Source organism: Nelusetta ayraudi, unplaced genomic scaffold (genome assembly GCF_046127955.1).
Source record: "Nelusetta ayraudi isolate G7.1 ecotype Tasmania unplaced genomic scaffold, CSIRO-AGI_Nayr_v1 ptg000016l, whole genome shotgun sequence".
Classification (NCBI taxonomy): domain Eukaryota; kingdom Metazoa; phylum Chordata; class Actinopteri; order Tetraodontiformes; family Monacanthidae; genus Nelusetta; species Nelusetta ayraudi.
This window is the reverse complement of record NW_027466066.1, coordinates 6797795-6811908: the sequence shown is the minus strand read 5'-3', so window position 1 is coordinate 6811908 and position 14114 is coordinate 6797795. Positions and strand designations below refer to the sequence as shown.

Sequence of the window (14114 nt, the reverse complement as noted above, 5' to 3'; positions counted from 1 at the left end):
TTTTTTTTTTTTTTTTACGTAATGTGATTTCAAAAATAAAAAACAGACCCAGATCTTTTATCACAGAACAGATGCTGCAGTTGCTGCGCCAGAAAAGAACTGGCTGTAAAGGTCACAAAGGAAGGCTGCATGTATGACCACACACACACACACACACACACACACACACACACACACACACACACACACACACACACACACACACACACACACACACACACACACACACACACACGCACACAGTCATGTAATGACTGCAGCCAATATATTCTTGACGAGGCTCTTATATTAGATTAAATGTGACAACTTCATTCTATTTTATGAGGAACTTCTCAGGACTGCAGCAAAAACATTTCCACTGAAGAGCACTGAAAACCCGACTATAGCCGTCCTCCTTAGTATTCACTAGTATTATGCCATGTGCTGAAAGAAGGACAGGGACATCTGCACTCTGCCAGCTCTGGCAGTGGCTGGATGACTCCCTCGGCAGTCATAAAGCAAATGTTTTCCCTGAAAGACACAAAAATCTTTCCCATGAAATGTGTTAGTGTCATCTCTGCAGTTTACACAATGTGTGTAAACTATTAGCTAGAATTTTGATAAGACCATAAACAACCGTTTAGTATTTCTCAAACAGTACAGTATTGTAATTGATGTTTTGAACCCTAAAAAAATGATAAATGCCTGCTAGAGTCAGACGTAAAAAGATGATAACAAGATATTACAGTAAGGGGATGATTTATAGGAGATACAAATATATTAGTGCTATTACAAACAAACATAGATTGTGAAAGATAAAAACTGCATGTCAAAATAACATTAAATGCAAGAATGTCCCACGTGAAAAGCCTGCTTGGATTAAAACAACTCCAACATAACCATTATTAGTAATGAAATAACAATAACATCAATAAGAAGAACATTAAGTGTTGTATTTTTCAGTATGAAGTGTCAGTATGAAGAAGAATTAGTTTCAGGGTTGTTGTTTTTTATAAAAACAAACAAACAAAACAAAACCTTTATCAACCTCAAACTGTCCAAGAAATAATAGATAGTTTTCCATCCACAATTTAATTAGATTGCTGGCCAGTTAATTTCCCTGACACATTCAAAGACCAACACAAAGCGACCCAATCAAAGCAATAGGGATGGCTGTGAGAAATATGAAAGTGAGTTAACAAGCCCCTTCCTGTCTTGTAGTTTATGTTCCGGCTGGAAATGGGTCAACGTAAGGCACAATACGCTGTGATAGAAAGAATCACATTGAAACAGCTCTCATGTGCACTTATGAATCTCATACTAATCTTGCCCTGACAGGAAACACTGATGTGTCATTTTACTGTGTGACACAGATGACATGCTCTACTATCAGTCCACTTAGGTTAACATTGAGCCTGTTATTGGAGACCAATAAGTTCAGTTGTTTGCGTGGGTTGACATCACTGGGACGTGGATGCCCCACTTTTTCTCATTCATAAACGTGAGGTGTCCGAGCTTCCCCCATGACACCAAAAACTCCCCAGCTGCATAATGATGCCCTACAAAGTCAGATCTAGGTCAAACATGTCTGCTCTATAGGCTTAATTCTGCGCAAGGTGACAGGCCTGAGTGTACTAAACCATCAAGTCCAACTTCGATCGATTCGGAGCATGGAAAAAAAAAAGATATTATGACACACCTCTGAGCTGAGTTACACTTAATCTGCTTTTAATTAGGCCAGTTTTTCTCAAGGTGGGAGCCTCTCTGCCACTGTGGCTAATGAGAGTTGTGTTTAACAGGTGACAGTAAAGCATGCGTTCAGAGAGGATTACCTGCTGGTGCAAACAGAGGGGTGAGCATTATGGTGGTCCGAGAGGTGCAGAGGATCAAGAGATAAATATCAAAGACATCAAACTTGGGCCTGTGCAAGCTGAAGCCCAGAGCTTGGTGCGATGCAGTAGGTTTCCCTGCTAATGAGGCTCACAACTGACACCAGGAGGACGGAGACCCGCGGGGCCAACAAGGCCCTGCAGTGGAAAAGTAGGTCAATGCAATCAGTGTGAAAGATGGAGAAGTGCATGTTAGAATTTGCAGAACTTTTGTATTAGAGTCTTTCTGAAGTGCACATTTGTCAATACCTGTCAATGAAGAAGACAGAAGTTGCACAGGCACTCAGAAATTGCCTTTTATTCCATCTCGTCGCCCTCATATCTCACGGGTTTGTGCAAACAAGTGTGAGGGAAACCCAGACAGATACGCATGACCCGAATGCAACTGTCCGCTGATTACTCTGTGTGCTCCATTGGATCACATTTGTGCTCATTGAGCACACAATTGCACAGGTTGCCAGGGTCCACCGATGTGCACCGTGAGAACTTAGGTAGTGGGGCTTATGAGGTTGCTAGGTAGTCAAAGATGAAGTATTCATTTCCGGCTATTTACAGGTCGTATGGGTTTGTCCTGCATACTAATAGATTGTCTGTGCCCTATTTCAGAGGAAATATAGGTTATCTTGGTTTCTTTTAAATGTAAACCCGTTTTGGGACACATCAGGAAAAACCAGGCAAATAGCTCTTACATATTCTCTTTTTTCCCACCAGACAATGGACTTCTATTTATATAAATGTGCAAACTTGCTAATCTCAATTTGCCTATCATAGTAATTTAGACAAAAGGTCATGATTCACATTTCCCATTTACGTATGGCTGCCTTGAATTGAAATAATAATTTAAAAAAAGTTCAGTGGCTTCATTTTAGAATCGACACAAAGTGCCCACTTTGAAGTGTTTGAATTGTCTGTCTTGCACTAAAAAAGAAAAAGGAAAAATAGAAAAAAAGGAGAGAAAAAAAATTCTTTTTTTTTGTTTGGTTGCAGACGAGCAAGATGATAAATTATAAATATGTTGGGAAAATATTGTAAGAAATAAAAATAAAAATAAAAATAAAAATAAAAATAAAAATAAAAATAAAGAAAAATTGAATTACCTGCAAAGAAAAAAAATGATATTGGGACATAATTATTGCAAAATTACAAATTAATATCTATTAGATGGTCTTTCTAAATATTTACATTATTCCAGAACCATAATTTTAACATTTAACTATAATGACAATATATTACATAGGATTTCTGTGGGAGATAACGATTCTTATTTGAACGGAAACACAAAAAAAATGACTCGATATTCTTCAGACGTCACTATATTTCAGCATGACGTCAACAAACTGCGCCGCGAAGTAAGTTGCGCGATGGCCGTGGTTCAACCGAAGCTGGATAAAGACGACGAAGATTGCTCTTTGCTGCCTTTAGTACATGATATTATCAAATGGTAAGACTTCAGAATTGTTGTCACGTCTAGCGAACTCAATTGATACATGTGCCGACACAACTTAACATGAAAACGGTCATTTTCTGCGCACTAGCATTGCTTGTTGTTAGCCAAAGCTAACGGTAGCTAAAACTCGTTTTCGATCATCAATTGATTCCCATAGTACTCTGAAAATAATACTCATATTGTCCACTTCGTTGGCTCCAAGCATGGACAGGGACAGCCAGGATGTCCACCAAGAACTGGCTAAGCTTAAGGCGAAGATCCAGGAGGCCCGGGAGCAGATAACCAACATGCCCGGGATCGACTGCAGTCCGCCGGAGCAGCAGCAGCAGCTGGCCACGCTGCAGGAGCAGGTCCGCACCAAGAACCAGCTGCTGCAGAAGTACAAGACCTTGTGCATGTTTGACGTGCCGAAAGCATCGTGAACTGAAAGTTTGGAGCACTGTTGCGATAAGGGGAGCCATGTTTTGTAGCGGGTGAAAATGCGGAATTGACTTTCCGTTTACGCGAAGGACACATTTGGAAGTCCAAGAAACACGATATACGATGCTTTTCAAGGACGACGCCCACTTTGATCATTTTGCTTTTCAAGAATGTGCACTGGTGTTGGAATGACGTGATATTTCCCATCCTATATTTATTTTTGATACTTTGTAATATACCGGTTTAAATAAAGCATTTGGCAGAATATTAGCCACACACTCGATATTGTCCCATATGTGTGTATTCATTTTTATTACGTGGCCTTAATTGAAAAAAAAACGCTCTAGTGGCAACATATCAGTAATCTAATAATTACATTGCCATTTTAACTAAAGAGAAATGTATCAATGGTCGAGGGACGACTGAACGCATGTGACTCTGATATGATTCTGAGGTAGCATGACAGTAGAGGAACCATGCCATAGGATTTATGTATTTATTTTTTACTGCACTGGGCTTTTTATGTGCCACTTTCTATTCTTGTGGTTTAAGAGTGAGTATGTTGTCAAGCGTTTGACAGCGGACGAAAAGATGAAAACAGTATGTACAAAACTTAGGTTTATTCTCATGTAAAAGGTCTTGCACGTACATAATAAATAGACATTCAGTTTTGTTCATGACGCAACAAACATTCAAGTTCAACAAAAACATAGATTCATGTAAACATCTTTTTCTTCAGTGTCGCTCTTGGCTGTCTAAAACAACAACAACAAAAAAAAACTTCGAGGCAGATTTTACAGCACATTCAGACCATCTGAATGCTGCATGTGACATAGTTCAGCGTTTTGTGTCGAGTCCTGTGCCAAATGTGCTGTGGCCAAACTTTGGCCTCAGCACTTCAACAAGTTGTCCAGGAATTGGCTCCCCTACCACCCCACCTCACTCATTCACTTTCTCGGGCCAAACACAATGTCAACAAATGATGCAGCCCTTCTCTTTGCTCTGTCCGCCTCCCACGGCCTTCCCCTTGATGTACATCAAGTCACTGTGCACGCTGGGCCGGCGCGCGAACGGCGCCACGACGCCGCACGCGTGGCCGTCTTTGCACTTCTTGCTCCTGAAGGACTTCCCGTGGAGCCGCTCGCAGTACTGCAGCGAGACCTTGCAGTGCCGATCGGGGCTCATCTCGTTCGGCAGCTTGGCCAAGGTGAACAAAGTCTGGAACATCTGGTCCACGTTGGTGTTCCTCTTGGCCGAGATCTCGAAGTAGGCGCAGTGCTCGTCGCCGTCGCCGCCGACCAGCTGCTCGATCTCGTCCTCCTGCACCTCTCGGTAAAAGTCCCTGTCGCACTTGTTGCCGCAGATGACGAGCGGCACGTCCACGTTCTCCTTGGTCTTGTTGCGCAGGCACGACTTGGTCTCGTGGATCTGGCGCTTGAGACGCTGCACCTCCTGGAAGGACTCTCTGCTGTCCAGGCTGAACACCAGGATGAAGACGTCACCTGAGAAGGCGCAAGGTAGAGAGTTTGAGAAACAAATACACAGGTAGTACAACAGCTGTCACAATAAGACAGTGCAGGTTGCGTGTTTGAAGGAGCTCCGCTCACCAGTCAGGATGGAGAGTCTCCTCATCGCGGGGAAGGGATGATTCCCAGATGTGTCCAAAATGTCCAGCTGGTAAACGTCCCCCCTGATGCAGTATAATTTCCTGTGAAAGTCCTCGATGGTGGGCGTGTACTGGTCGTCGAACCTCTCGTTGAGGAACCGAGAGATGATGGCAGTCTTTCCAACTTTGGTGGAGCCCAGAATCACCATCCGGGAGCAATTCTTGGCCGGGATGTCCAACTCGTTTTCGGATGGTGACATCTTCTTAATCATACTTGCGCGCGGCGTCCGTAACTCAGGATATCAGGATAATATCTACTGCTGTAGATTATTTTATTGGAACGTCAGTCCGTGCCGCTGATGTGCTGGGCCGAACCTCGCGCTGATCCTGGAGCAAGAGCGGCAGCAGGCAGGGATTTTATGGGGCAGAAAGAGACGAGATAGCCGCGCCTCCTCGACGCGTCATGCGTCACGCACCAACTTGGGGAGCTGGAGCAAGATCCGAAATTTAAATGTTACTATGGCTGTGTGCGTGCGTCACCTCTGTCCACTGCCTTCCTCGGAACACGGAAAAGGACCTGAACTCCATCATGGGAAAAATAAATAAAATAATAATATTAAAAGCACAGAACGCAGCGCAGCAGTTTCTTTCCGACTCTGCATTTCACATTCAGATGAGTTGCGCGCATCATGTGCTGAAGGCATGATGTTCATATGCATCCATAAAGTTTTGCTCCTTTTTTCTGGCACATGGCGTTCTGCAACTCCGTTCCTTTATTTCGGACAAAACGCTTCCTCTGAGGAAAACACCTGGAATTGTGAGGATAGGGGGCGCAATGGCTCACAACAAATACATTTATTTAGGATGGAAAACTGTATATTATTATTATTATTATTATTATTATTATTATCATTATCATTATCATTATCATTATTATTATTATTATTATTATTATTATTATTATTATTATTATTTCCAACCTACCCTCATTTCTGCTGTTTTCATGCTGCTTAAAAATGTTTTTTTTTTTTTTTTTTAAGTCCTTTTTTGTTGCCTGTTAAATTCCTATTTAGATTTCAGTCACTTATTAAGGAGCCCTCGCAAACCAGGCTTATCTGAGGACTGTGCTCCACAAACACCGTTTTTAATCTGATGACAAATAACATTAAACCTTCACTGATTATGCAACCCTTCTCGTGAGCAATAACAGAGCAGCTGCCGGGCATCTGAAACGGCATAATAAGCAAATAAATTGCCCCATGTACATATTTTCGATAATTTCCATCACGTTCATCGTTTTTCTCAAGAATTATTTCATAAAAACCGTCACAACAATCGGGCAAGTATGAACAATAAAAACAGTTTATGGGCCTGGTGTTATTAAATTCAAACACCATCGGGTTGCGATGACTGATATGGAAAAGGTGGAAAACAATAAGGTGTGGCTTTGAAATTGCCACAGGTTATTTTTCACCCTCTAAAAAAAAGAAAAGAAAAGAAATTATCCGACACAAAGTGTCAGATTGTCACAAATGCAAGCGTTGAATCTCACCACGTCACTGCAGAGAAATACAAAAAGCAGAGCCGGGCATTAACTGCTGCCTGCCAGCCGTTCAATCCACTTTATTGACATTCTCATGTTAATTGAGGTAGACACCCTAAAGATAGCCTTCCCAGTTTGTGACTCAAACTCCGCACAACCACTTTGCCACATTAGCTACCTATCACCTTTTCCCTTTACACCTGTGAATCAGACCCGAGGAAAAAAAGTCACAACTAAGTCTGTGCGTGACTCACATGTCGCTTGTACTCCCTGAAAGCAGCCGCTACGTTGTGTTTAAAGGAACAACCTCCATTGTGTTGAGCATTTCCTCATATATTCAATATCCGCATTAGGCCCATAAAAGTTGTCATTAGATCATATGTCACAAATAACACAGTGGGTGACACATATAAAAACCTTCAAAGATTTTTTTTTCCAGTTCGAAGGGCCCGGTGCTGGTCAGGAAAACTCTACTCACTACAGTCACTACAGAGGCCAAGCTTTGTGGCTGTATTGAGGGGAAAAAAAAGCCAAAGTTATGATATAGATTTTGGGAATCACAATAGAAATGACAAAATCAAGGCAGAAGGGCTGAAACCATGTTGTATTCACAGCACATATGAGCTGCAAACTGAGCTGGTTGTCTCGATATGAGTAGTTTGGGCAGGAGGAGGTCGTAAATTATGGAAAAGCACACGATGAAAATGAACATCGCACACGACCACAGTGTAGATGTACGGACCACACGGAGCGTGTTCCTATTCCTGCCAGGGAAATGGAAAACACACTGTCCTGACAGAGTATGGTGTTTGTGCAGCCAGAACAAACACAGTAGTTCACATAAGAGTAAGTGCAATAAAAAACAGGAGGGAAGACTTTCGGACGGCATGGGACTGCTGCTCATAGCTGCAAGCTGAACTTGTTGAAGCGGTGGACTCAGCAACTGCAACGACAAAGAGACAAACTCTGACACTGCTGAGTGGAAGCCGCTGACTGTGACTGACTGCATTGGGTACCAGTGTCCTGCCAAATAGCACGCCGATGACTGAAACTCGACTGATTTAGCATATTAGTATCAGATGAATTTAATATTTATATGCATGTCCTACAAATTCTTCTATGATTTTCTGCTTGTCGCTTTGCTGTAGTTGAATCTGCATAATGATCAATTTCATCTGCTAACAGCTAATTTCCCAATTACCTAAATTAGCCGAAAATCAAAGCAGGACTGAGAAAAAGACGTTTCTTCACAAGTCACGGTTTTTACCTTGATTTTTTTTTTTTCCTGGAGATAGAAAAAAAAAACTTGCCAACACTGGTGACCTTTTTCGGCCCTCTGGAGCACCGGGGATGAAATCAGATATGAGTACTTAAGCCTCCTTGTTCAGGGCTGGCAGCGGCGGGTTTGTGTAACCAGCGTGGAGTGGAGCAGCGCTGTGCCGATGACCATTGGCCGCTAATTAAGCCAGTGTGTTCCAGGCGACGTGTATAACAGGACACGTGCAGGATGGTTTGTTCATCAAGGCGCCGCCGCGACACAGCCTGCTCCAAAACAGAGCGAAGAGAATGTCACGTATATCCTCCAGCGTGCGGGTAAACACACATCTGTGCATCTTTGAAAACACACACACACATACACACACACACACACACACACACACACACAGACAAGCACACACAGAGTATATGATTATTAGAGGCTCATCATCATGCAAAAAAAGATTGTATCAAATGGATTATTTTCAAGCATGACCAACAGCAATCAAAACGACTTTCAGGATTTGTGATTAGATTTGATAAAGTTTACGACATTTCCTGAACCATGTGCCAGGTGCTTCTCCTTGTTTACCGCCTGTGGAGCGTCGTCTTGCAAATTCATATACCTCACCCCAGTTAGGAGACTTCTGTTGACAAACGAGTAACATTGACGGCATAATATTTCATAAAGCTGATTTGACAGCATGTTTTTTTTTTTAACTAGAGGATCATAAATAAATGTTTGGCTCTTTCAAAGCAGGTCATGGCAAAAACATGGCTAGCTGTGTGTTGTTTTTTTTATGTGTGTGTTTATCGGTCAGGGAAAAAGAAACATCATCATGTTCACTCGGCTCAAAGTCAATGGTAAATACACAGAGTGAAGGGGCTCACGTTGAGTTTCGAGCAAACAAAAACACACAGTGCTACATAACGTGTCTCTGAACTGAGGCACGACGTCTTTGTCTGAGTGCACCTTGACTCCAGCATTTAGTCTTGACATGCATGTGTGTGTGTGTGTGTGTGTGTGTGTGTCCCAGCATGGCAGCAGTGTGTTCTGTTACATGGCAGGACCTCGACACAAAGTGAAGTAGAAAAAAAACAAAAAAACAAAACCAAAAAACACTCATCTGGGTCTCACTGAGGCGGCGACCAATTTTCCTTTTAAACAAAAAGGACAGAAAAGGATGACGTTAAAAAACAAAACAGTGTGCGCGTGTGTGATGATGATGATTCAACTTTCAGTGTATTCACCCACAAAACCCCCCTTTTCTGCCTCAGAGGGAGACATTCTGCAGATGAAAGCAAGAGGATGAAAGTCTCAGCGGTTCTTTTTTCGCTCGAGGAAGCTCAACTCTATTTGCAAGTTAAAGAATGAAACGCTCAGTTTCGGGAAGAGGAGGAACAGGGGGGGATTAATCTGTGACGTAAATATTAGCGAGTATTAGTAATCAAAGCAAATATGCTCCGGCTCTGGGAGACGACGGCAGCAGCTGCACTTCTTGGCGTCGTGTTCTCACCCCGGCTCCTAGTGATGTCATGTCGCATGCAAACCGCTGTGTCTGCACCAAAGGATTCACACATACGCAGTTAGCGAGAAACTTAATTAACGGTTGACAGATTGCTGGAAATTTGCATTGAATTATTTATTTTTTGGTTTCTTTTAATTTTCCATGTGTTGTTTTGGCCTGTATTACATAATTTGTATTAAAAATCTGTATTTTAGATATTTTGAGTATTAGTGCATCAGATTTTTTTTTTTTTTTTTAAATCTCATAATGGTTTAAATGTTCATGTGGCCATGGGTTTTTAGGCTTTTGGGAAGTGGTTGCAGCAAATTTATTTTAAAAAAGAGAGGAAAAATATACAATGTCCTCAGAAGTGTTTTTCAATGAGATGATAATAACGTCCCATTTTCAAGGCTTCATTTTTTAAGACGGAACAGCTTGACATTATTTATAATTAAAAAAAAAAACTGTAGAAATTGGGAAACACTGTAGACTTAACGCACTGTTAACAGCCTCCTGCAAAAACTCTCACTTTTAGCTTACAACTAAAACAAATTGTTGGACCGTTTAATGTGGTTGTAAGGATCAGAAACAAGGTAGCCTTCAGGTCGATGAACTTTGGAGAGGCAGCTGTGCTACATGTGAAATCACAAAGGGTCAGTTTCCTAAATTGTGATTTAAAATGTGATCTCATCAACCTTTTCATTCATTCATTTTCTATACCCACTTCTTCCTGAGCTCAGGGTCACGGGGGTCTGCTGGAGCCTATCCCAGCTGTCTTAGGGCGAAGGCAGGGTGACACCCTGGACAAGTCGCCAGTTCATCGCACGCCGATCTCATCAACCTTATATTACTGATAAATTTAGCAGATTATGACACAGTTCTTGTCAGTTCTGTATAAAGTCCTTATTTTGATTCAGTGAGATAGAATCTACCTCCTAGGTGAACTCAGCCCTCCCAAACCTGGGTGAGGCCACCTGATTCTCTATGTATCAAGGCCAGGATGGGTCAGGCTGTGTTTGGACCTAACATGGCGTGACACCGGCCGCTGTTGCGTGTCAAGCCGGGCCATGTTGCGGGGGAACTGTTGAATGAAGAATGAGTCTGTCGTTTTTTTCCAACACAAAGCCCCTCGTGTTTCAGAGCCAATCGGAGTGCTGGCCTTGTTTCAGGCTCCGTTCGCCGGCCACCTGTATGTTTTTACAAGCTGGCAATCTGTCAGCTGCGTCCTTATCTGTGACATGAAGCTCTGACGTCGGGGCCCCCTGGGTCATCAGCGGTGGAAATATGGGAGGGGAATATGAGGGCATGCTTTATGGCTGGTTTCTGAGTTGCTCAGTAGATTTTTTTTTTTGTTCGTTTGTTTGATAAAAAGTCAGAGGGACGGAAAACGAGACCTTACCCATCAGTGTAACATCAGCGGAGACTGTTTGTGCGGCTCGACTCTTCCTGCGAGTTACCTGAAACGATTTGGCAGATGAGGCCACGGCGCAGCAGACAGATGGTTGGATGGTTCAGAGGGTTCTCCCGGCGTGACCCGTCTGAACTGGGCTTCTTCTGAACAGGTGTCTGTTTTTTCCTAATGGGCCGAGGAGCGCTCGAAAACACATCTAATTACGCCGATTCGAGGATTTGAACTCACCTCGCAGAGGGAGGTCAGCCCGGCTCGATGCGCGCGCTTCTGGAAACTGCCGTGGTGGTGGCGGCGGCGGTGGTGGTTGGGGGGGGTAGTCGTCCTCGAGCTCAAACCTTTCCAAGCACACTGAATTTCAGGACCTCAGACATTGCGTACTGTTGATCGCACTCACACACTGGGATTGATTAGCACTTCACTTGTACTGACCGTAAGACAGCAGCTAACTGGTATAATGAACACTGCATTTTCGATGCTCAGCTTCAACAGACCGCTGCCATTCTACCATCAGGGATCGGATCGGGTCAGAGATCGGACTGTCGGACATTAGGTGGCGCTGTACTCTGAGTCCAACTTCCAGGTTTTAGCCAAACCAAACAGATTCAGGTTTAATCATCGTTAATGAGGCACTCAAAGAAGAATAAGTTGCCAAGAGTGTTAAAACTATTTATAAAAACTTTCAGCATGTTTGTCGACTTAATAAGAACCTACAGCGTGCAGGGCTCAGTTTGCCCTCAGCTCAGCTAACACTCTCAGGTAAATATGATGGAAAATGCGTCAGTGGACAAAATCTCCTATTAGGCCCATCACAATTGCGTGATTCAAGTCAGTCAGTTGAATACAAAACTTTGTCAGCAGGGTCGCTGCTTTCCATATTAAGCATCCTTAATGAGGAACTACAGTGCTCGGGGAGTCAATCTAAGAATGACGCTGTCGGTGTTGGACAGTGGAAAAGGAAATATGAGTGACTCACACATGTACCTGTTTGGATGTGTCAAAACAACGACCCGAGTCACTCACGTTGATCATTTCCGTCACAGCTGCTCATTACGCTTTGTGTTGATTGGTGCCAACAGGACTTATTTCGAAAAACGTATTCGCTCAGGATGCTTTACTTCCTCCTTATTTGCATACAGGTTGCGCGGAAATTTTTCAGAAAAAAAAGTGAGGCGTTAAAGTGTTTCCCGAAAGGGCCGCGTCCAATCCCATGTTAGCCGAATGTGACCACCGCCGATTGATCTTATAAATTCTTAACCTCGTACGTCAGCAAGCCCCTGCCCTTTGCGGTGGCGTTTATGTAACACCGGCGGCCTCACGCTGAGACAGAAAAGACGGGGTGAGGTGGGGGAGAAAGGAAGGAAAGTCTTTGGTGAGAATTGATATATTTAATTTCACCACTCCTGCCGCCACACACACACACACACACACACACACACACACACACCTTTTACATCAAATACTAATGAGATCAGTTGAGTCCCCCCGGCAGGCTGTGACTGTCACCGGCCACCTTCCACAACAAATGTTACATAAACTCCTCACCTGAGCCCAGTGTGCAGTGAAATCAGTGGAAGCCACCTGGTGTGCGTGTTGATGTCAAACTGTGTTAAAACAATGACTCAAAGCGCACGTGTTCTCGGTTAAAGGTGCAACAGATGCAACCCGTTCCAAAGGGTCTTTCCGTGGGATCATTTTCATTTCCGGTGCCTGAGTTATACAACAGTGCGTCCATGAACTTGAAGGTCCCCTTTTCTCTTCGTCAGTGTTTTCTAACAATAATAAGCGTCTCTGGTCTGTTGATTATCGCTTTAGAAATTTAGGGGGGAAAAAAATCCATGCACTCCTTGTTGCTTTCTCCGCTGTTGAGAAACATTAGTTGTGTTTCCATTACCCCTGTAATTGCGCAAAACCTAAATACCAAAACTGGTGATGAAAACACCTAAAATTCGAAAAACCTCAAATATGGCTAAAAGGATTTGACGTTCTCATGAGGTGGTTTTTCAGACGTATCGATATATAGATATATCGCAAAAGTGTCATGGAAACACTTTCGCTTACATCACGTACATCACGTCAGCGGACGTGATCTATGGGGTCACATGACCAGTTCACTTCAAGTGAAAATGGTGCGTTATGTTTGGATGGAGGAGACCGAATATTTTTTTACAAGTAATCAAACAGAAAAATATAACAACCATTCTTGACAGCAAACAAACGTAAACAAAACAAAACGTAACGTAACGTAATTCTCGTAAATCTTGCAGGGCGAGATATTACTGCGTTTCACACCTGCAAATCGCAATTGTACTTTGTTGAAATTTTAGAAATATTGGGTTTATTTTGCGAAAAACTAATCGAAACGCAGCAACTGACAGCTCTGACAACTCCTTGTTTTTATCCCCTTCGAAACAAGTGAAAAGCCCAACTGCAGGAGGCTGTAAACAGAGGGCTAAATAGACCCTTTATTGTGTTGGGCTGCTCCAAGTTCATGATGAAAAACAAAGTTCGAAAGATGAGGCCAAAACAGGACTTTTAATATCTTAAATTTGAACATTTAGTAATTTTAACACGTCCCCTTAATGCACTGTCAGCTGAGCTGTGTTTCATAATACAAGAGTACCATTGGTTAATCTCTCTCTCTCTCTCTCGCACACACACACACACACAGCTGAGCTGCGCTTCCTATTTGCTCTGTTTTTGTTTATGTCTTCTCTGTGTAACTGCTGCCTGGTCAGACTCAGTGTGACACCGATCCCACCGACCGATGGGCCGGCTCGCGCTCAGTGGCCACCGCGGACATTCACACTGTTTGGCTAATGGGGCATATATGCACGTTCCTTCCAGTAATTGCACAGGCAGTATGCTCAGGCATGCTCGCCACACTGCTACAGTGGGCGTCCAGTTGTACACACAATAGGCCTTGTGCGTGTGTGTGTGTGTGTGTGTCCTCTCTGTGTTTCATTGGATTTGTAAACAGGAAGCAAGCACAGGGCTGGATCATAATCCACACATATGGAGCGTTTCGAAGGCAAATACCAAGACTAAGACTGGATT

The 14114-nt window shown here is 43.1% G+C and overlaps 2 protein-coding genes across 2 annotated transcripts; one reads left to right on the top strand and one right to left on the bottom strand.

Moving 5' to 3' along the window:
- Positions 1 to 3155: 3155 nt before the first annotated feature.
- On the top strand, positions 3156 to 4018 carry med9 (mediator complex subunit 9). The gene is made up of 2 exons (XM_076024273.1): positions 3156 to 3309; positions 3518 to 4018. Exons 1-2 carry the CDS (start codon positions 3230 to 3232, stop codon positions 3735 to 3737), a joined length of 300 nt encoding a protein of 99 aa, XP_075880388.1. The 5' UTR covers positions 3156 to 3229; the 3' UTR covers positions 3738 to 4018.
- Positions 4019 to 4340: 322 nt separating this feature from the next.
- Positions 4341 to 5717, bottom strand: LOC142886976 (dexamethasone-induced Ras-related protein 1-like). The gene is made up of 2 exons (XM_076024272.1): positions 5343 to 5717; positions 4341 to 5237 (listed from the first exon to the last, which is right to left on the bottom strand). The coding sequence occupies exons 1-2, from the start codon at positions 5611 to 5613 to the stop codon at positions 4708 to 4710; spliced, it is 801 nt and encodes a 266-aa protein (XP_075880387.1). The 5' UTR covers positions 5614 to 5717; the 3' UTR covers positions 4341 to 4707.
- Between the last annotated feature and the right edge of the window lie 8397 nt (positions 5718 to 14114).

Excerpts from the sequence above, each read along its gene's own strand:
- med9 (XM_076024273.1), top strand. The coding sequence starts at position 3,230 with ATGGCCGTGGTTCAACCGAAGCTGGATAAAGACGACGAAGATTGCTCT. Across the intron at positions 3,310-3,517 it reads GTACATGATATTATCAAATG|CATGGACAGGGACAGCCAGG; the intron begins GTAAGACTTCAG and ends GTTGGCTCCAAG.
- LOC142886976 (XM_076024272.1), bottom strand. The coding sequence starts at position 5,613 with ATGATTAAGAAGATGTCACCATCCGAAAACGAGTTGGACATCCCGGCC. Across the intron at positions 5,238-5,342 it reads GAGACTCTCCATCCTGACTG|GTGACGTCTTCATCCTGGTG; the intron begins GTGAGCGGAGCT and ends GCGCCTTCTCAG.